The 22,110-nt window shown below is 42.6% G+C and overlaps 1 protein-coding gene across 1 annotated transcript in view; it reads left to right on the forward strand.

The window, feature by feature from the left end:
- Nucleotides 1–22,110, forward strand: part of LOC129820124 (cyclic AMP-responsive element-binding protein 5-like) — a 54,210-nt gene that overhangs the window by 26,480 nt on the left and 5,620 nt on the right. Inside the window, exons 6-10 of the mRNA XM_055877027.1 lie at nt 333–462; nt 703–783; nt 5,771–6,112; nt 6,425–6,661; nt 6,939–7,047. Of these exons, the coding sequence (XP_055733002.1) occupies nt 333–462; nt 703–783; nt 5,771–6,112; nt 6,425–6,661; nt 6,939–7,047 (899 nt within the window). The remainder of the gene's footprint in view (nt 1–332; nt 463–702; nt 784–5,770; nt 6,113–6,424; nt 6,662–6,938; nt 7,048–22,110) is intronic.

Consider the following 22,110-nt stretch of genomic DNA (forward strand, 5'->3'; position numbering starts at 1 on the left):
GCCCCTTCTGTGGCGCATGTCTCTCCCTCTGCTCAATCTATTACTTTCCCCCTCTACTTTCCATCTTTCTGTCTCTGTCTCACTCTATCACTTTAATTGAACCTCCTCTCTTTCTATCGCTTTATCTCACCGTACTTTCCATCTCTTTCTCAGCTACATCAAACTTTCTCCCTTTACATCTCAATCGCTTTCTTCTCTCTCCCTCATCCTCTCCACTCTACCACTCTCCCATGTTTCTCTCTCCTTTCTCTGTCCCTGATCTGAGACCAGTGTAGAGGCTGGTTACTGAGGTTCTCTGACGTCTGAGTATTTCTTTCTCCCACTGATCTCAGACCTGTCCCTGGGCCCCTCTCCTCCCTACTGCACCTGAGGAACAACAGACAGAGACAGCCCCTGGCCGCCTCCATGCCTGGCACCCTGCCAGACCCAGCCATGCAGGGAGCATCTGCCCAGCATATGTCTGTGAGTACATACGACGTTACTTACACTGGCCTTCTTTAATGAGCCTATACTTGAGAAATACCTATTGCTTGTTACATTGCTATTACCAAGTCCTAGTATTACATTGTAATTATCTAGTAATTCTCATTTGGAACTGATTGAAACAGGAAGCATTTACAGGCTGTACAGATTTCAATAGATTTGACTTGTTTTCAAGGTTAAATTGTGTAGAAATAATAAGTCATTTGTTATGTTCCTCAGATGGAAAGACATATGTCTATGGGATCCAGTATGATGAGCATCCAAGGTCCCGCCCACAACTCTTCCTGCTCTTCACCTCAGGTACTGACCAATCAGAATACTCTTTCATGGTACCGACCTATTAGAAGGCTCTTTCTTGTTTCTAATGATGTTCATGTTTCTGCATGGTTCTCTATGATGACAGAGATTAGAGGAGCTGTTGTTTGGGCTTGTTATCCTGAACTTTTTCTTCCAATACAAACATGGAACAGCTACTCACCTCTTATGTATGTCATGTTTTTCATGCTGCCTATGCTCTTGCACACTCTCTCACCTTTTCCTTCTCACATATGTACGCACGCACACACACACGCACGCACGCACGCGCACGCGCACGCGCACACACACACACACACACACACACACACACACACACACACACACACACACACACACACACACACACACACACACACACACACACACACACACTCTCTCTCTTCTCTCTCTCTCTGTGGGGCCCCATTCACCCTCTGGCTATTCTCATTCCTCCTAGGCTGGAACAGAGAGGAAACGGAGTGTAACTCTACACCTTTACATACACTATCCCCAACCAGAGGAAGTCACAGTTTACATGTTCTCCCTCTAGCCCTCTTCATCCCTGTAATTCACTCAAAAGTTATATATCTCTGATTCTCTGTTTAACTTGACCTTTTTCTCACGTATTCACTTTTTTCGTTTTTAAAGGCTGTCTTGAAGAATTGAATCTAAGTAAAATCCAGCACACAAAACACTTCACAATCTACAACTTTAAACAGGCACTAGACTCTCCAAGACACTCCCCAGCCACACACATGCACAACACACACAGGAAATGGCCTCACGTGCTGACCCTGTGCTTGGGGACTATATGGTGTCATGTTTCTGAACCAGAAAGGTCTCTGGCTAACATCTGACCCACAGCCTGGGGCTGGTTGGCCTTTGTCTTCTAACACTCTCCTCCTCTCGTCTGAGTAGTAGCTCATATCTATACCTGTTTTGACCTGAGGACTTTGACATGGCCAACGTACAACTGTCGCTTGTCTAGGAATTTTATAATGAATTGAATGACTCGTTTCTGGACTTTGTATTGGGGAAAAATATATAGAAATAGTGTTTTCTAAAGTTGATGTATTTTAAACATGTTATTGTTTAGCTTGACAAATGGCTCAGCAGATTAGAGAATGAGACTTGTGGGTTTATTAATTGTATAGCATCTAGGTTAGCTTTACTGAAAGTAGGTCAAGTTAGCTCCGTTCTAGAATTCAAGAACTCTGCAAGTTAAATAAGTGAAATAGTGAGGCCTTCAGTAAGGGGATGTATGCATCCCAAATGGTACCCTTTTCCCTATAAAGTGCACTACATCATTTATGACCAGAGTAGTGCACTATAAAGGGAATTGGTTGCCATTTGGGACGTATGCCATGTGTGAAGCAGTGATGGATATCTGTTTGACTCTGTCACATGAGGTAGAGTACAGTACGGCGTGCTTTCAGGGTGATCAGCCAGACAGAAATATCAACCTGTTGGAGTAATGTACCAGTATAGAACTGTGACGGAATCATAGAACCAGTGTTACAGGGTTTCTATGTAGTAAACAGAACTCCAGGACTCTTATACTGTTGCTGCTGAGTGTGTGTGTGTGTGTGTGTGTGTGTGTGTGTGTGTGTGTGTGTGTGTGTGTGTGTGTGTGTGTGTGTGTGTGTGTGTGTGTGTGTGTGTGTGTGTGTGTGTGTGTGTGTGTGTGTGTGTGTGTGTGTGTGTGCGAGAGAGGAAAGAGAGAGAGAGTGTGTGTGTCTGTGTGGCTGGCAAAACTGGCATAGACAGCTACATGACCTCATCGTTGGCACTCTCTAAATGTACTCCATTTTTTCATTGGTGAATGGAACAGAAAAAATAAACTACTTCTCTTAAAGAAATATTGCATAACCGAGAGCAATAGTAATGTTGGATGATGTCATTCCCCAGAAACACTCTCTGTTTCTGTCCCAAATGGCACCCTATTCCCTACATTTGACCAGAGCCCTATGGCCTGTCTATAGGTTCTGGTCAAAAGTAGCGCACTATATAGGGTGCCAATTGGGACACAAGCTTTGCCCGGCCTCTCTTGCTGAGTGTGAGAGCTCACTGCTATAGCTGTGAACTGACTTGCCTAGTTAAATAAAGGTTAAATACATTTTTTTTTTTATGTGTTGGATTTGCCCTAAACACAAGGCTTTGCATTTTGGCCAAAAAGTGTATTCCTTTGCCGTGTTTTTTTGCAGTATTACTTTAGTGCCTTGTTGCAAACAAGATGCACGGTTGGGAATATTTTTATTCTGTATATTTGTATTGTTATTTTCACTGTGTCATTTAGGTAATTATTGTGGAGTCACTACAATGTTGTTGATCCATCCTCAGTTTTCTACCATCACAGACATTGAACTCCGTAGCTGTTTTAAAATCACCAATGGCCTCATGGTAACATCCCTGAGCAATTTCATTCCAATCCTGCAGCTCAGTTCAGAAGGACGACTGTATCTTTGATGTGTCTGGGTGGTTTAGCACATAATCCACAGCATAATTATTGACCATGCTTAAAGAGATATTCAATGTCTGATTTGTTATTGTACCCAACTACCAATCACTGCCCTTCTTTATAAGGCTTTCGAAAAGCTCCTTGGTTTTTGTAGTTAACTGTGCTTGAAATACAATACTTGACTGAGGGACCTTACAGATGTTGTATGTATGGGGGACAGAGGAAGGGTTAGTAATTCAAAAGTCATGTCAACCCCTATTATTTTACACACTGTGTGTCCATGTAATTTATTATGTGATTTGTTTAGCCAAATTTTAATCCTGAACTAATTCAGGGTTGCCTAAACAAAGGGGCTAAATACTTATGCAACGACAATATTTTATTTATGAATTTATTTATAAAAATATATAAATATCTTCCACTTTGACGTTACAGAGTATTTTGTGTAGATTGTTTCCCAAAAAAATATAATTAAATACATTTGAATCCCACTTTGTAAAACAATAAAATGTAAAATAGCTTGCCTATGTATTATTTATATTCTATTAATTAAGAGTTTCATTACAAATCGCTATATATTCATTTTCAGAAATGTTTGTCAATTTGCTTTTATTGTTTAATGGAATTGTGTGTTTTTATCTAATCATGGCATCATGGGGTTGTTCAATGACAGACATGTATTTGTTTCAAATGTATCACTTGATGGTTTCATTTCAGAGAGACCAATGATCATGTTTTTTTGCAAAATGCCAAATATCCGCCTCACTCTCAGGGAAAAAAGTATTACTATTATGTTTTACACAGTCAAATATAACAAATAACTACATTTTTTATAAAGAACTGTACAAATTATACATTTGTGACAATATATATTTTTTTTATTCAAAAAAATATTTCCAGAGTGACTTGCAGTAAGTGCATTCAGCTTAAGATAGCTAGGTGAGACAACCACATATCAATCACAAATACATGATACGAACTTTCCATTCCAGCTAAACAATGGATATATACAACATGCAACAATTTCAACGATTTTACTGCATTACAGTTCCTGTAAGGAAATCAGTCAGTTGAAATAAATTGGATTTCACATAGCTGGGAAAACAGATATGCATCTTTTGGTCACAGATACCTTTAAAAAAAAGTAGGGCGTGGATTAGAAAACCAGTCAGTATCTAGTGTGACCACCATTTGCCTCATGCAGCTCGACATATCTCCTTCGCATAGAGTTGATCAGCCTGTTGATTGTGACCCGTGGAAAGTTGTCCCACTCTTCTTCAATGGCTGTGCAAAGTTGCTTGATATTGGGTAGGAACTGGAACACGCTGTCGTACATGTCTATTCATGCTGAAACATGAGGTGATGGCGGTGGATGAATGGCACAATAATGGGCCTCAGGATCTTGTCACGGTATCTTTGTGCATTCAAATTGCCATCGATAAAATGCAATTGAGTTCATTGTCCGTAGCTTATGCCTGCGCATACCATAAACCCACAGGCACCATGGGCAATCTGTTCACAACCTTGACATCAGCAAACTACTTGCCCATATGACGCCATACACGCTGACTGCCATCTGCCCAATACAGTTGAAACCGGGATTCATCCATGACGAGCACACTTCTCCAGCGTGCTAGTGGCCATCGAAGGTGAGCTTTTACCCACTGAAGTCAGTTACGACACCGAAATGCTGTCAGGTCAAGACCCTGGTGAGGATGACTAGCACACAGATGAGCTTCCATGAGATGGTTTCTGACAGTTTGTGCAGAAATTCTTCGGTTGTACAAACCCACAGTTTCATCAGCTGTCTGGGTGGCTGTTCTCAGACAATCCCGCAGGTGAATTTTATTTATTTTTATTTAACCTTTATTTACCTAGGCAAATCAGTTAAGAACAAATTCTTATGTACAATGACGGACTACCCGGGCCAAACCCGGACGACGCTGGGCCAATTGTGCACTGCCCTATGGGACTCCCAATCACGACCGGTTGTGATACAGCCTGGAATCGAACCAGGGTCTGTAGTGAAGCCTCTAGCCCTGAGATTTGATATCAGCAACTGCTTGCTGGTATCCCTGCTTGCTAGCTCACTTTCCGTTCGAATCCCAGGTCTGTCGTTGGACCTGGGATTCTAACTCCGGTTTCTGGCTCACCTCTTTAACCGTTAGGCTAACTGCCGCCCCTATAAGGTGATACACACAAGTGATACACTTAACTTAAGATATAAAGTGATACACTGTTAACTTAAGATATGAAGTGTCATTGATGATTGGTACTTCTTGACCTCTTAACTGTTTTCACAGCTGTAAAAGACGAGAAAGAATAAGAAAAGCAATGACGACCTTCAGTTGTATTCCTTTGCTCAGTTCAGTGGTGATGTTTGTTGGAAATGCTTTAATGCCTTTAAACACCAAGTCTGTTTTTTAAGTCTGGATTTTGGACAAAAATAAAATCACTTGGGAGTTGGTAAGAAAGGGCCTGTAGAGATCAGTTTTAATTGTAATTTCTTGGTATTATGTTTTTATTCCTTAGAGAGCTAAAACCGTGGGTCACCACCACCAACACCAACACCCGGGAGCTGTCGCCAACGGCAACATGGGTCCCACCATGGGTAACATGATGGAGATGTCACCGCGCCAACGGCACACTCAACTGCAGCAGCAGCATCATCAGCAACTGCAGCAGGCTCCGCCCATCTCCTACCAGCAGCACTGCCACGCCCCTCCACATCACCTGGGAAACGCCCACAGCCTGGGCCACCAATCAGGGAACGTGCCGCATCATCCGGTTCACCAATCACCTCCCTCGCACCTGCAGGCCAGCCACACCCACCAGACCTCGCCTCACCTGCCCCTCCACTCCATAGCTGCTCAGGTACAGTATTACCTAGGTGTTGACATGACAACCACTCTATATCAAGCTTTGTTAGTTTAGCGTGAGGGTGGTTGCCAATTGCTGTAATCTGACATCTGTAAAATTGCCTGTCATCACCACTGTTGCATCAGCATTATGGCACTATTGCATAGACCTTCTGAGTCCCAAATGAACCCGTTTCCTATGTAGTGCACTCAAAAGTTAATTGGAATTCGGGTGCTATTTGGAAGACAGTCCTTATCACAGAGGATCCAAAGTTTGACAGGTTCTTAGTAAATAGTGTTTAATGACCCGTGTTTGTCTGTTGTGCAGTTGTCTCCAGCAGCACAGCAGATGCATTCATCCCAGCAGACACATTCCCTGCATGCAGGCCAGGCGACTGGAGGACGTCGCAGGAGGTCTGTGGACCAGGACCCAGACGAGCGCAGGCAGAAGTTCCTGGAACGCAACCGAGCTGCAGCCACGCGATGCAGACAGAAGAGGAAGGTCTGGGTGTCTGCTCTGGAGAAGAAGGCAGAGGAGCTGACGCACAACAATATGCAGCTGCAGGTAGGTTTATACGCGGGTTGTCACCATACCAGTACAGCGATACTACCATAACTGATTTTCCCTGGACAAAAGTAAAACTCAAAGCAGACTAAACTCTTTGGTCCTTTAAAAACCAATTGAATGTTAAATATTGTGTGCTAAACGTGATTCAGGGTGACATAAGGTTGTTTCTTTCTAACATTAGGACTTTTTTCCTCTGGTATCGTGGCGACATGAGTTTACACACACATACACACACACATTGTCACTAACGTTTCTGTCCCACATGCCATTCCAGAATGAGGTGACCACTCTGAGGTCAGAGGTTGGCCAGCTGAAGCAGATCCTGCTGACCCATAAAGACTGTCCTGTCTCCGCCCGCCAGAGAGAATCACAGGGGTACCTCAGTGAGTAACACCCCGACCCCGTCCATCCTCATAACACCCAGAGGTATACCCCTACCCCCTACAATACTCCTATCCCAAAACACAGAGTTATACCCCTACTCTCTACAATACTCCTATCCCAAAACACAGAGGTATACCTCTACCCTCTGCAATACTCCTATCCCAAAACACAGAGGTATACCTCTACCCTCTACAATACTCCTATCCCAAAACACCCAGAGGTATACCCCTACTCTCTACAATACTCCTATCCCAAAACACAGAGGTATACCCCTACCCTCTACAATACTCCTATCCCAAAACACAGAGGTATACCTTTACCCTCTACAATACTCCTATCCCAAAACACAGAGTTATACCCCTACCCTCTACAATACTCCTGTCCCAAAACACAGAGGTATACCTCTACCCTCTACAATACTCCTATCCCAAAACACAGAGGTATACCTCTACCCTCTACAATAATCCTATCCCAAAACACAGAGGTATACCCCTACCCTCTACAATACTCCTATCCCAAAACACAGAGTTATACCCCTACCCTCTACAATACTCCTATCCCAAAACACAGAGGTATACCTCTACCCTCTACAATAATCCTATCCCAAAACACAGAGGTATACCTCTACCCTCTACAATACTCCTATCCCAAAACACAGAGGTATACCTCTACCCTCTACAATACTCCTATCCCAAAACACAGAGTTATACCCCTACCCTCTACAATACTCCTATCCCAAAACACAGAGGTATACCTTTACCCTCTACAATAATCCTATCCCAAAACACAGAGTTATACCCCTACTCTCTACAATACTCCTATCCCAAAACACAGAGGTATACCTCTACCCTCTACAATAATCCTATCCCAAAACACAGAGTTATACCCCTACTCTCTACAATACTCCTATCCCAAAACACAGAGTTATACCCCTACTCTCTACAATAATCCTATCCCAAAACACAGAGGTATACCCCTACTCTCTACAACACTCCTATCCCAAAACACAGAGGTATACCTTTACCCTCTACAATAATCCTATCCCAAAACACAGAGGTATACCTTTACCCTCTACAATACTCCTATCCCAAAACACAGATGTATACCCCTACCCTCTACAATACTCCTATCCCAAAACACAGAGGTATACCCCTACTCTCTACAACACTCCTATCCCAAAACACAGAGGTATACCTTTACCCTCTACAATAATCCTATCCCAAAACACAGAGTTATACCCCTACTCTCTACAATACTCCTATCCCAAAACACAGAGGTATACCTCTACCCTCTACAATACTCCTATCCCAAAACACAGAGGTATACCTCTACCCTCTACAATAATCCTATCCCAAAACACAGAGTTATACCCCTACTCTCTACAATACTCCTATCCCAAAACACAGAGTTATACCCCTACTCTCTACAATAATCCTATCCCAAAACACAGAGGTATACCTTTACCCTCTACAATACTCCTATCCCAAAACACAGATGTATACCCCTACCCTCTACAATACTCCTATCCCAAAACACAGAGGTATACCTCTACCCTCTACAATACTCCTATCCCAAAACACAGAGGTATACCCCTACCCTCTACAATACTCCTATCCCAAAACACAGAGGTATACCTCTACCCTCTACAATAATCCTATCCCAAAACACAGAGTTATACCCCTACTCTCTACAATACTCCTATCCCAAAACACAGAGGTATACCTCTACCCTCTGCAATACTCCTATCCCAAAACACAGAGGTATACCTCTACCCTCTACAATACTCCTATCCCAAAACACCCAGAGGTATACCCCTACTCTCTACAATACTCCTATCCCAAAACACAGAGGTATACCTTTACCCTCTACAATACTCCTATCCCAAAACACAGAGTTATACCCCTACCCTCTACAATACTCCTATCCCAAAACACAGAGGTATACCTCTACCCTCTACAATACTCCTATCCCAAAACACAGAGGTATACCTCTACCCTCTACAATACTCCTATCCCAAAACACAGAGGTATACCCCTACCCTCTACAATACTCCTATCCCAAAACACCCAGAGGTATACCTCTACCCTCTACAATACTCCTATCCCAAAACACAGAGTTATACCTTTACCCTCTACAATACTCCTATCCCAAAACACAGAGTTATACCCCTACCCTCTACAATACTCCTATCCCAAAACACAGAGGTATACCTCTACCCTCTACAATACTCCTATCCCAAAACACAGAGGTATACCTCTACCCTCTACAATACTCCTATCCCAAAACACAGAGGTATACCCCTACCCTCTACAATACTCCTATCCCAAAACACCCAGAGGTATACCTCTACCCTCTACAATACTCCTATCCCAAAACACAGAGTTATACCTCTACCCTCTACAATACTCCTATCCCAAAACACAGAGGTATACCTCTACCCTCTACAATACTCCTATCCCAAAACACAGAGGTATACCTCTACCCTCTACAATAATCCTATCCCAAAACACAGAGGTATACCCCTACCCTCTACAATACTCCTATCCCAAAACACAGAGTTATACCCCTACCCTCTACAATACTCCTATCCCAAAACACAGAGGTATACCTCTACCCTCTACAATAATCCTATCCCAAAACACAGAGGTATACCTCTACCCTCTACAATAATCCTATCCCAAAACACAGAGTTATACCCCTACTCTCTACAATACTCCTATCCCAAAACACAGAGTTATACCCCTACTCTCTACAATAATCCTATCCCAAAACACAGAGGTATACCTTTACCCTCTACAATACTCCTATCCCAAAACACAGATGTATACCCCTACCCTCTACAATACTCCTATCCCAAAACACAGAGGTATACCCCTACTCTCTACAACACTCCTATCCCAAAACACAGAGGTATACCTTTACCCTCTACAATAATCCTATCCCAAAACACAGAGTTATACCCCTACTCTCTACAATACTCCTATCCCAAAACACAGAGGTATACCTCTACCCTCTACAATAATCCTATCCCAAAACACAGAGTTATACCCCTACTCTCTACAATACTCCTATCCCAAAACACAGAGTTATACCCCTACTCTCTACAATAATCCTATCCCAAAACACAGAGGTATACCTTTACCCTCTACAATACTCCTATCCCAAAACACAGATGTATACCCCTACCCTCTACAATACTCCTATCCCAAAACACAGAGGTATACCTCTACCCTCTACAATACTCCTATCCCAAAACACAGTGGTATACCCCTACCCTCTACAATACTCCTATCCCAAAACACAGAGGTATACCTCTACCCTCTACAATAATCCTATCCCAAAACACAGAGGTATACCTCTACCCTCTACAATACTCCTATCCCAAAACACAGAGGTATACCTCTACCCTCTACAATACTCCTATCCCAAAACACAGAGTTATACCCCTACCCTCTACAATACTCCTATCCCAAAACACAGAGGTATACCTCTACCCTCTACAATACTCCTATCCCAAAACACAGAGGTATACCCCTACTCTCTACAATACTCCTATCCCAAAACACAGAGGTATACCCCTACTCTCTACAATACTCCTATCCCAAAACACAGATGTATACCTCTACTCTCTACAATACTCCTATCCCAAAACACAGAGGTATACCCCTACCCTCTACAATACTCCTATCCCAAAACACCCAGAGGTATACCTTTACCCTCTACAATACTCCTATCCCAAAACACCCAGAGGTATACCTCTACCCTCTACAATACTCCTATCCCAAAACACAGAGTTATACCTCTACCCTCTACAATACTCCTATCCCAAAACACAGAGGTATACCCCTACTCTCTACAATACTCCTATCCCAAAACACAGAGTTATACCCCTACTCTCTACAATACTCCTATCCCAAAACACAGATGTATACCTCTACCCTCTACAATACTCCTATCCCAAAACACCCAGAGGTATACCTTTACCCTCTACAATACTCCTATCCCAAAACACCCAGAGGTATACCTCTACCCTCTACAATACTCCTATCCCAAAACACAGAGTTATACCTCTACCCTCTACAATACTCCTATCCCAAAACACAGAGGTATACCTCTACCCTCTACAATACTCCTATCCCAAAACACAGAGGTATACCCCTACCCTCTACAATACTCCTATCCCAAAACACAGAGGTATACCTCTACCCTCTACAATAATCCTATCCCAAAACACAGAGGTATACCCCTACTCTCTACAATACTCCTATCCCAAAACACAGATGTATACCTCTACTCTCTACAATACTCCTATCCCAAAACACAGAGGTATACCCCTACCCTCTACAATACTCCTATCCCAAAACACCCAGAGGTATACCTTTACCCTCTACAATACTCCTATCCCAAAACACCCAGAGGTATACCTCTACCCTCTACAATACTCCTATCCCAAAACACAGAGTTATACCTCTACTCTCTACAATACTCCTATCCCAAAACACAGAGGTATACCCCTACTCTCTACAATACTCCTATCCCAAAACACAGAGTTATACCCCTACTCTCTACAATACTCCTATCCCAAAACACAGAGGTATACCTCTACCCTCTACAATACTCCTATCCCAAAACACCCAGAGGTATACCTTTACCCTCTACAATACTCCTATCCCAAAACACCCAGAGGTATACCTCTACCCTCTACAATACTCCTATCCCAAAACACAGAGTTATACCTCTACTCTCTACAATACTCCTATCCCAAAACACAGAGGTATACCCCTACTCTCTACAATACTCCTATCCCAAAACACAGAGTTATACCCCTACTCTCTACAATACTCCTATCCCAAAACACAGATGTATACCTCTACCCTCTACAATACTCCTATCCCAAAACACCCAGAGGTATACCTTTACCCTCTACAATACTCCTATCCCAAAACACCCAGAGGTATACCTCTACCCTCTACAATACTCCTATCCCAAAACACAGAGTTATACCTCTACCCTCTATAATACTCCTATCCCAAAACACAGAGTTATACCCCTACTCTCTACAATACTCCTATCCCAAAACACAGAGTTATACCCCTACTCTCTACAATACTCCTATCCCAAAACACAGAGGTATACCTCTACCCTCTACAATACTCCTATCCCAAAACACAGAGGTATACCCCTACCCTCTACAATACTCCTATCCCAAAACACCCAGAGGTATACCCCTACTCTCTACAATACTCCTATCCCAAAACACAGAGGTATACCCCTACCCTCTACAATACTCCTATCCCAAAACACAGAGGTATACCTCTACCCTCTACAATACTCCTATCCCAAAACACAGAGTTATACCCCTACTCTCTACAATACTCCTATCCCAAAACACAGAGGTATACCTCTACCCTCTACAATACTCCTATCCCAAAACACAGAGGTATACCTCTACCCTCTACAATACTCCTATCCCAAAACACAGAGTTATACCCCTACTCTCTACAATACTCCTATCCCAAAACACAGAGGTATACCTCTACCCTCTACAATACTCCTATCCCAAAACACCCAGAGGTATACCTCTACTCTCTACAATAATCCTATCCCAAAACACAGAGTTATACCCCTACCCTCTACAATACTCCTATCCCAAAACACAGAGGTATACCTCTACCCTCTACAATACTCCTATCCCAAAACACAGAGGTATACCCCTACTCTCTACAATACTCCTATCCCAAAACACAGAGGTATACCCCTACTCTCTACAATACTCCTATCCCAAAACACAGATGTATACCTCTACTCTCTACAATACTCCTATCCCAAAACACAGAGGTATACCCCTACCCTCTACAATACTCCTATCCCAAAACACCCAGAGGTATACCTCTACCCTCTACAATACTCCTATCCTAAAACACCCAGAGGTATACCTCTACCCTCTACAATACTCCTATCCCAAAACACAGAGTTATACCTCTACCCTCTACAATACTCCTATCCCAAAACACAGAGGTATACCCCTACTCTCTACAATACTCCTATCCCAAAACACAGAGTTATACCCCTACTCTCTACAATACTCCTATCCCAAAACACAGATGTATACCTCTACCCTCTACAATACTCCTATCCCAAAACACCCAGAGGTATACCCCTACTCTCTACAATACTCCTATCCCAAAACACGGAGGTATACCCCTACCCTCTACAATACTCCTATCCCAAAACACAGAGTTATACCCCTACCCTCTACAATACTCCTATCCCAAAACACAGAGGTATACCTCTACCCTCTACAATACTCCTATCCCAAAACACCCAGAGGTATACCTCTACCCTCTACAATACTCCTATCCCAAAACACAGAGTTATACCCCTACCCTCTACAATACTCCTATCCCAAAACACAGAGGTATACCTCTACCCTCTACAATACTCCTATCCCAAAACACCCAGAGGTATACCTCTACCCTCTACAATACTCCTATCCCAAAACACAGAGGTATACCTCTACCCTCTACAATAATCCTATCCCAAAACACAGAGGTATACCTCTACTCTCTACAATAATCCTATCCCAAAACACAGAGTTATACCCCTACCCTCTACAATACTCCTATCCCAAAACACAGAGGTATACCTCTACCCTCTACAATACTCCTATCCCAAAACACAGAGGTATACCCCTACTCTCTACAATACTCCTATCCCAAAACACAGAGGTATACCCCTACTTTCTACAATACTCCTATCCCAAAACACAGATGTATACCTCTACTCTCTACAATACTCCTATCCCAAAACACAGAGGTATACCCCTACCCTCTACAATACTCCTATCCCAAAACACCCAGAGGTATACCTTTACCCTCTACAATACGCCTATCCCAAAACACCCAGAGGTATACCTCTACCCTCTACAATACTCCTATCCCAAAACACAGAGTTATCCTCTACCCTCTACAATACTCCTATCCCAAAACACAGAGGTATACCCCTACTCTCTACAATACTCCTATCCCAAAACACAGAGTTATACCCCTACTCTCTACAATACTCCTATCCCAAAACACAGATGTATACCTCTACCCTCTACAATACTCCTATCCCAAAACACCCAGAGGTATACCTTTACCCTCTACAATACTCCTATCCCAAAACACCCAGAGGTATACCTCTACCCTCTACAATACTCCTATCCCAAAACACAGAGTTATACCTCTACCCTCTACAATACTCCTATCCCAAAACACAGAGGTATACCCCTACTCTCTACAATACTCCTATCCCAAAACACAGAGTTATACCCCTACTCTCTACAATACTCCTATTCCAAAACACAGAGGTATACCTCTACCCTCTACAATACTCCTATCCCAAAACACAGAGTTATACCTCTACTCTCTACAATACTCCTATCCCAAAACACAGAGTTATACCCCTACTCTCTACAATAATCCTATCCCAAAACACAGAGGTATACCCCTACTCTCTACAATACTCCTATCCCAAAACACAGAGGTATACCCCTACCCTCTACAATACTCCTATCCCAAAACACAGAGTTATACCCCTACTCTCTACAATAATCCTATCCCAAAACACAGAGGTATACCTCTACCCTCTACAATACTCCTATCCCAAAACACCCAGAGGTATACCCCTACTCTCTACAATACTCCTATCCCAAAACACAGAGGTATACCCCTACCCTCTACAATACTCCTATCCCAAAACACAGAGGTATACCTCTACCCTCTACAATACTCTTATCCCAAAACACAGAGTTATACCCCTACTCTCTACAATACTCCTATCCCAAAACACAGAGGTATACCTCTACCCTCTACAATACTCCTATCCCAAAACACCCAGAGGTATACCTCTACCCTCTACAATACTCCTATCCCAAAACACAGAGTTATACCTCTACCCTCTACAATACTCCTATCCCAAAACACAGAGGTATACCCCTACTCTCTACAATACTCATATCCCAAAACACAGAGTTATACCCCTACTCTCTACAATACTCCTATCCCAAAACACAGATGTATACCTCTACCCTCTACAATACTCCTATCCCAAAACACCCAGAGGTATACCTTTACCCTCTACAATACTCCTATCCCAAAACACCCAGAGGTATACCTCTACCCTCTACAATACTCCTATCCCAAAACACAGAGTTATACCTCTACCCTCTACAATACTCCTATCCCAAAACACAGAGGTATACCCCTACTCTCTACAATACTCCTATCCCAAAACACAGAGTTATACCCCTACTCTCTACAATACTCCTATCCCAAAACACAGAGGTATACCTCTACCCTCTACAATACTCCTATCCCAAAACACAGAGTTATACCTCTACTCTCTACAATACTCCTATCCCAAAACACAGAGTTATACCCCTACTCTCTACAATAATCCTATCCCAAAACACAGAGGTATACCCCTACTCTCTACAATACTCCTATTCCAAAACACAGAGGTATACCTCTACCCTCTACAATACTCCTATCCCAAAACACAGAGTTATACCTCTACTCTCTACAATACTCCTATCCCAAAACACAGAGTTATACCCCTACTCTCTACAATAATCCTATCCCAAAACACAGAGGTATACCCCTACTCTCTACAATACTCCTATCCCAAAACACAGAGGTATACCCCTACCCTCTACAATACTCCTATCCCAAAACACAGAGTTATACCCCTACTCTCTACAATAATCCTATCCCAAAACACAGAGGTATACCTCTACCCTCTACAATACTCCTATCCCAAAACACCCAGAGGTATACCCCTACTCTCTACAATACTCCTATCCCAAAACACAGAGGTATACCCCTACCCTCTACAATACTCCTATCCCAAAACACAGAGGTATACCTCTACCCTCTACAATACTCTTATCCCAAAACACAGAGTTATACCCCTACTCTCTACAATACTCCTATCCCAAAACACAGAGGTATACCTCTACCCTCTACAATACTCCTATCCCAAAACACCCAGAGGTATACCTCTACCCTCTACAATACTCCTATCCCAAAACACAGAGTTATACCTCTACCCTCTACAATACTCCTATCCCAAAACACAGAGGTATACCCCTACTCTCTACAATACTCATATCCCAAAACACAGAGTTATACCCCTACTCTCTACAATACTCCTATCCCAAAACACAGATGTATACCTCTACCCTCTACAATACTCCTATCCCAAAACACCCAGAGGTATACCTTTACCCTCTACAATACTCCTATCCCAAAACACCCAGAGGTATACCTCTACCCTCTACAATACTCCTATCCCAAAACACAGAGTTATACCTCTACCCTCTACAATACTCCTATCCCAAAACACAGAGGTATACCCCTACTCTCTACAATACTCCTATCCCAAAACACAGAGTTATACCCCTACTCTCTACAATACTCCTATCCCAAAACACAGAGGTATACCTCTACCCTCTACAATACTCCTATCCCAAAACACAGAGTTATACCTCTACTCTCTACAATACTCCTATCCCAAAACACAGAGTTATACCCCTACTCTCTACAATAATCCTATCCCAAAACACAGAGGTATACCCCTACTCTCTACAATACTCCTATCCCAAAACACAGAGGTATACCCCTACCCTCTACAATACTCCTATCCCAAAACACAGAGTTATACCCCTACTCTCTACAATAATCCTATCCCAAAACACAGAGGTATACCTCTACCCTCTACAATACTCCTATCCCAAAACACCCAGAGGTATACCCCTACTCTCTACAATACTCCTATCCCAAAACACAGAGGTATACCCCTACCCTCTACAATACTCCTATCCCAAAACACAGAGGTATACCTCTACCCTCTACAATACTCTTATCCCAAAACACAGAGTTATACCCCTACTCTCTACAATACTCCTATCCCAAAACACAGAGTTATACCTCTACCCTCTACAATACTCCTATCCCAAAACACAGAGGTATACCCCTACTCTCTACAATACTCCTATCCCAAAACACAGAGTTATACCCCTACTCTCTACAATACTCCTATCCCAAAACACAGAGGTATACCTCTACCCTCTACAATACTCCTATCCCAAAACACAGAGTTATACCTCTACTCTCTACAATACTCCTATCCCAAAACACAGAGTTATACCCCTACTCTCTACAATAATCCTATCCCAAAACACAGAGGTATACCCCTACTCTCTACAATACTCCTATCCCAAAACACAGAGGTATACCCCTACCCTCTACAATACTCCTATCCCAAAACACAGAGTTATACCCCTACTCTCTACAATAATCCTATCCCAAAACACAGAGGTATACCTCTACCCTCTACAATACTCCTATCCCAAAACACCCAGAGGTATACCCCTACTCTCTACAATACTCCTATCCCAAAACACAGAGGTATACCCCTACCCTCTACAATACTCCTATCCCAAAACACAGAGGTATACCTCTACCCTCTACAATACTCTTATCCCAAAACACAGAGTTATACCCCTACTCTCTACAATACTCCTATCCCAAAACACAGAGGTATACCTCTACCCTCTACAATACTCCTATCCCAAAACACAGAGGTATACCTCTACCCTCTACAATACTCCTATCCCAAAACACAGAGTTATACCCATACTCTCTACAATACTCCTATCCCAAAACACAGAGGTATACCTCTACCCTCTACAATACTCCTATCCCAAAACACCCAGAGGTATACCTTTACCCTCTACAATACTCCTATCCCAAAACAGAGTTATACCCCTACCCTCTACAATACTCCTATCCCAAAACACAGAGGTATACCTCTACCCTCTACAATACTCTTATCCCAAAACACAGAGTTATACCCCTACTCTCTACAATACTCCTATCCCAAAACACAGAGGTATACCTCTACCCTCTGCAATACTCCTATCCCAAAACACAGAGGTATACCTCTACCCTCTACAATACTCCTATCCCAAAACACCCAGAGGTATACCTCTACCCTCTACAATACTCCTATCCCAAAACACAGAGTTATACCCCTACTCTCTACAATACTCCTATCCCAAAACACAGAGGTATACCTCTACCCTCTACAATACTCCTATCCCAAAACACAGAGTTATACCCCTACTCTCTACAATACTCCTATCCCAAAACACAGAGTTATACCTCTACCCTCTACAATACTCCTATCCCAAAACACAGAGTTATACCCCTACTCTCTACAATACTCCTATCCCAAAACACAGAGGTATACCTCTACCCTCTACAATACTCCTATCCCAAAACACCCAGAGGTATACCCCTACTCTCTACAATACTCCTATCCCAAAACACAGAGTTATACCTCTACCCTCTACAATACTCCTATCCCAAAACACAGAGGTATACCCCTACTCTCTACAATACTCCTATCCCAAAACACAGAGTTATACCCCTACTCTCTACAATACTCCTATTCCAAAACACAGAGGTATACCTCTACCCTCTACAATACTCCTATCCCAAAACACAGAGTTATACCTCTACTCTCTACAATACTCCTATCCCAAAACACAGAGTTATACCCCTACTCTCTACAATAATCCTATCCCAAAACACAGAGGTATACCCCTACTCTCTACAATACTCCTATCCCAAAACACAGAGGTATACCCCTACCCTCTACAATACTCCTATCCCAAAACACAGAGTTATACCCCTACTCTCTACAATAATCCTATCCCAAAACACAGAGGTATACCTCTACCCTCTACAATACTCCTATCCCAAAACACCCAGAGGTATACCTTTACCCTCTACAATACTCCTATCCCAAAACACAGAGGTATACCTCTACCCTCTACAATACTCCTATCCCAAAACACAGAGGTATACCTCTACCCTCTACAATACTCCTATCCCAAAACACCCAGAGGTATACCTTTACCCTCTACAATACTCCTATCCCAAAACACAGAGTTATACCCCTACCCTCTACAATACTCCTATCCCAAAACACAGAGGTATACCTCTACCCTCTACAATACTCCTATCCCAAAACACAGAGTTATACCCCTACTCTCTACAATACTCCTATCCCAAAACACAGAGGTATACCTCTACCCTCTACAATACTCCTATCCCAAAACACAGAGGTATACCTCTACCCTCTACAATACTCCTATCCCAAAACACCCAGAGGTATACCTCTACCCTCTACAATACTCCTATCCCAAAACACAGAGTTATACCCCTACTCTCTACAATACTCCTATCCCAAAACACAGAGGTATACCTCTACCCTCTACAATACTCCTATCCCAAAACACAGAGTTATACCCCTACTCTCTACAATACTCCTATCCCAAAACACAGAGTTATACCTCTACCCTCTACAATACTCCTATCCCAAAACACAGAGTTATACCCCTACTCTCTACAATACTCCTATCCCAAAACACAGAGGTATACCTCTACCCTCTACAATACTCCTATCCCAAAACACCCAGAGGTATACCCCTACTCTCTACAATACTCCTATCCCAAAACACAGAGTTATACCTCTACCCTCTACAATACTCCTATCCCAAAACACAGAGGTATACCCCTACTCTCTACAATACTCCTATCCCAAAACACAGAGTTATACCCCTACTCTCTACAATACTCCTATTCCAAAACACAGAGGTATACCTCTACCCTCTACAATACTCCTATCCCAAAACACAGAGTTATACCTCTACTCTCTACAATACTCCTATCCCAAAACACAGAGTTATACCCCTACTCTCTACAATAATCCTATCCCAAAACACAGAGGTATACCCCTACTCTCTACAATACTCCTATCCCAAAACACAGAGGTATACCCCTACCCTCTACAATACTCCTATCCCAAAACACAGAGTTATACCCCTACTCTCTACAATAATCCTATCCCAAAACACAGAGGTATACCTCTACCCTCTACAATACTCCTATCCCAAAACACCCAGAGGTATACCCCTACTCTCTACAATACTCCTATCCCAAAACACAGAGGTATACCCCTACCCTCTACAATACTCCTATCCCAAAACACAGAGGTATACCTCTACCCTCTACAATACTCTTATCCCAAAACACAGAGTTATACCCCTACTCTCTACAATACTCCTATCCCAAAACACAGAGGTATACCTCTACCCTCTACAATACTCCTATCCCAAAACACCCAGAGGTATACCTCTACCCTCTACAATACTCCTATCCCAAAACACAGAGTTATACCTCTACCCTCTACAATACTCCTATCCCAAAACACAGAGGTATACCCCTACTCTCTACAATACTCATATCCCAAAACACAGAGTTATACCCCTACTCTCTACAATACTCCTATCCCAAAACACAGATGTATACCTCTACCCTCTACAATACTCCTATCCCAAAACACCCAGAGGTATACCTTTACCCTCTACAATACTCCTATCCCAAAACACCCAGAGGTATACCTCTACCCTCTACAATACTCCTATCCCAAAACACAGAGTTATACCTCTACCCTCTACAATACTCCTATCCCAAAACACAGAGGTATACCCCTACTCTCTACAATACTCCTATCCCAAAACACAGAGTTATACCCCTACTCTCTACAATACTCCTATCCCAAAACACAGAGGTATACCTCTACCCTCTACAATACTCCTATCCCAAAACACAGAGTTATACCTCTACTCTCTACAATACTCCTATCCCAAAACACAGAGTTATACCCCTACTCTCTACAATAATCCTATCCCAAAACACAGAGGTATACCCCTACTCTCTACAATACTCCTATTCCAAAACACAGAGGTATACCTCTACCCTCTACAATACTCCTATCCCAAAACACAGAGTTATACCTCTACTCTCTACAATACTCCTATCCCAAAACACAGAGTTATACCCCTACTCTCTACAATAATCCTATCCCAAAACACAGAGGTATACCCCTACTCTCTACAATACTCCTATCCCAAAACACAGAGGTATACCCCTACCCTCTACAATACTCCTATCCCAAAACACAGAGTTATACCCCTACTCTCTACAATAATCCTATCCCAAAACACAGAGGTATACCTCTACCCTCTACAATACTCCTATCCCAAAACACCCAGAGGTATACCCCTACTCTCTACAATACTCCTATCCCAAAACACAGAGGTATACCCCTACCCTCTACAATACTCCTATCCCAAAACACAGAGGTATACCTCTACCCTCTACAATACTCTTATCCCAAAACACAGAGTTATACCCCTACTCTCTACAATACTCCTATCCCAAAACACAGAGGTATACCTCTACCCTCTACAATACTCCTATCCCAAAACACCCAGAGGTATACCTCTACCCTCTACAATACTCCTATCCCAAAACACAGAGTTATACCTCTACCCTCTACAATACTCCTATCCCAAAACACAGAGGTATACCCCTACTCTCTACAATACTCATATCCCAAAACACAGAGTTATACCCCTACTCTCTACAATACTCCTATCCCAAAACACAGATGTATACCTCTACCCTCTACAATACTCCTATCCCAAAACACCCAGAGGTATACCTTTACCCTCTACAATACTCCTATCCCAAAACACCCAGAGGTATACCTCTACCCTCTACAATACTCCTATCCCAAAACACAGAGTTATACCTCTACCCTCTACAATACTCCTATCCCAAAACACAGAGGTATACCCCTACTCTCTACAATACTCCTATCCCAAAACACAGAGTTATACCCCTACTCTCTACAATACTCCTATCCCAAAACACAGAGGTATACCTCTACCCTCTACAATACTCCTATCCCAAAACACAGAGTTATACCTCTACTCTCTACAATACTCCTATCCCAAAACACAGAGTTATACCCCTACTCTCTACAATAATCCTATCCCAAAACACAGAGGTATACCCCTACTCTCTACAATACTCCTATCCCAAAACACAGAGGTATACCCCTACCCTCTACAATACTCCTATCCCAAAACACAGAGTTATACC

The sequence above is a fragment of the Salvelinus fontinalis genome, chromosome 22, assembly GCF_029448725.1.
Source record: "Salvelinus fontinalis isolate EN_2023a chromosome 22, ASM2944872v1, whole genome shotgun sequence".
In the NCBI taxonomy this organism is placed as follows: Eukaryota; Metazoa; Chordata; class Actinopteri; order Salmoniformes; family Salmonidae; genus Salvelinus; species Salvelinus fontinalis.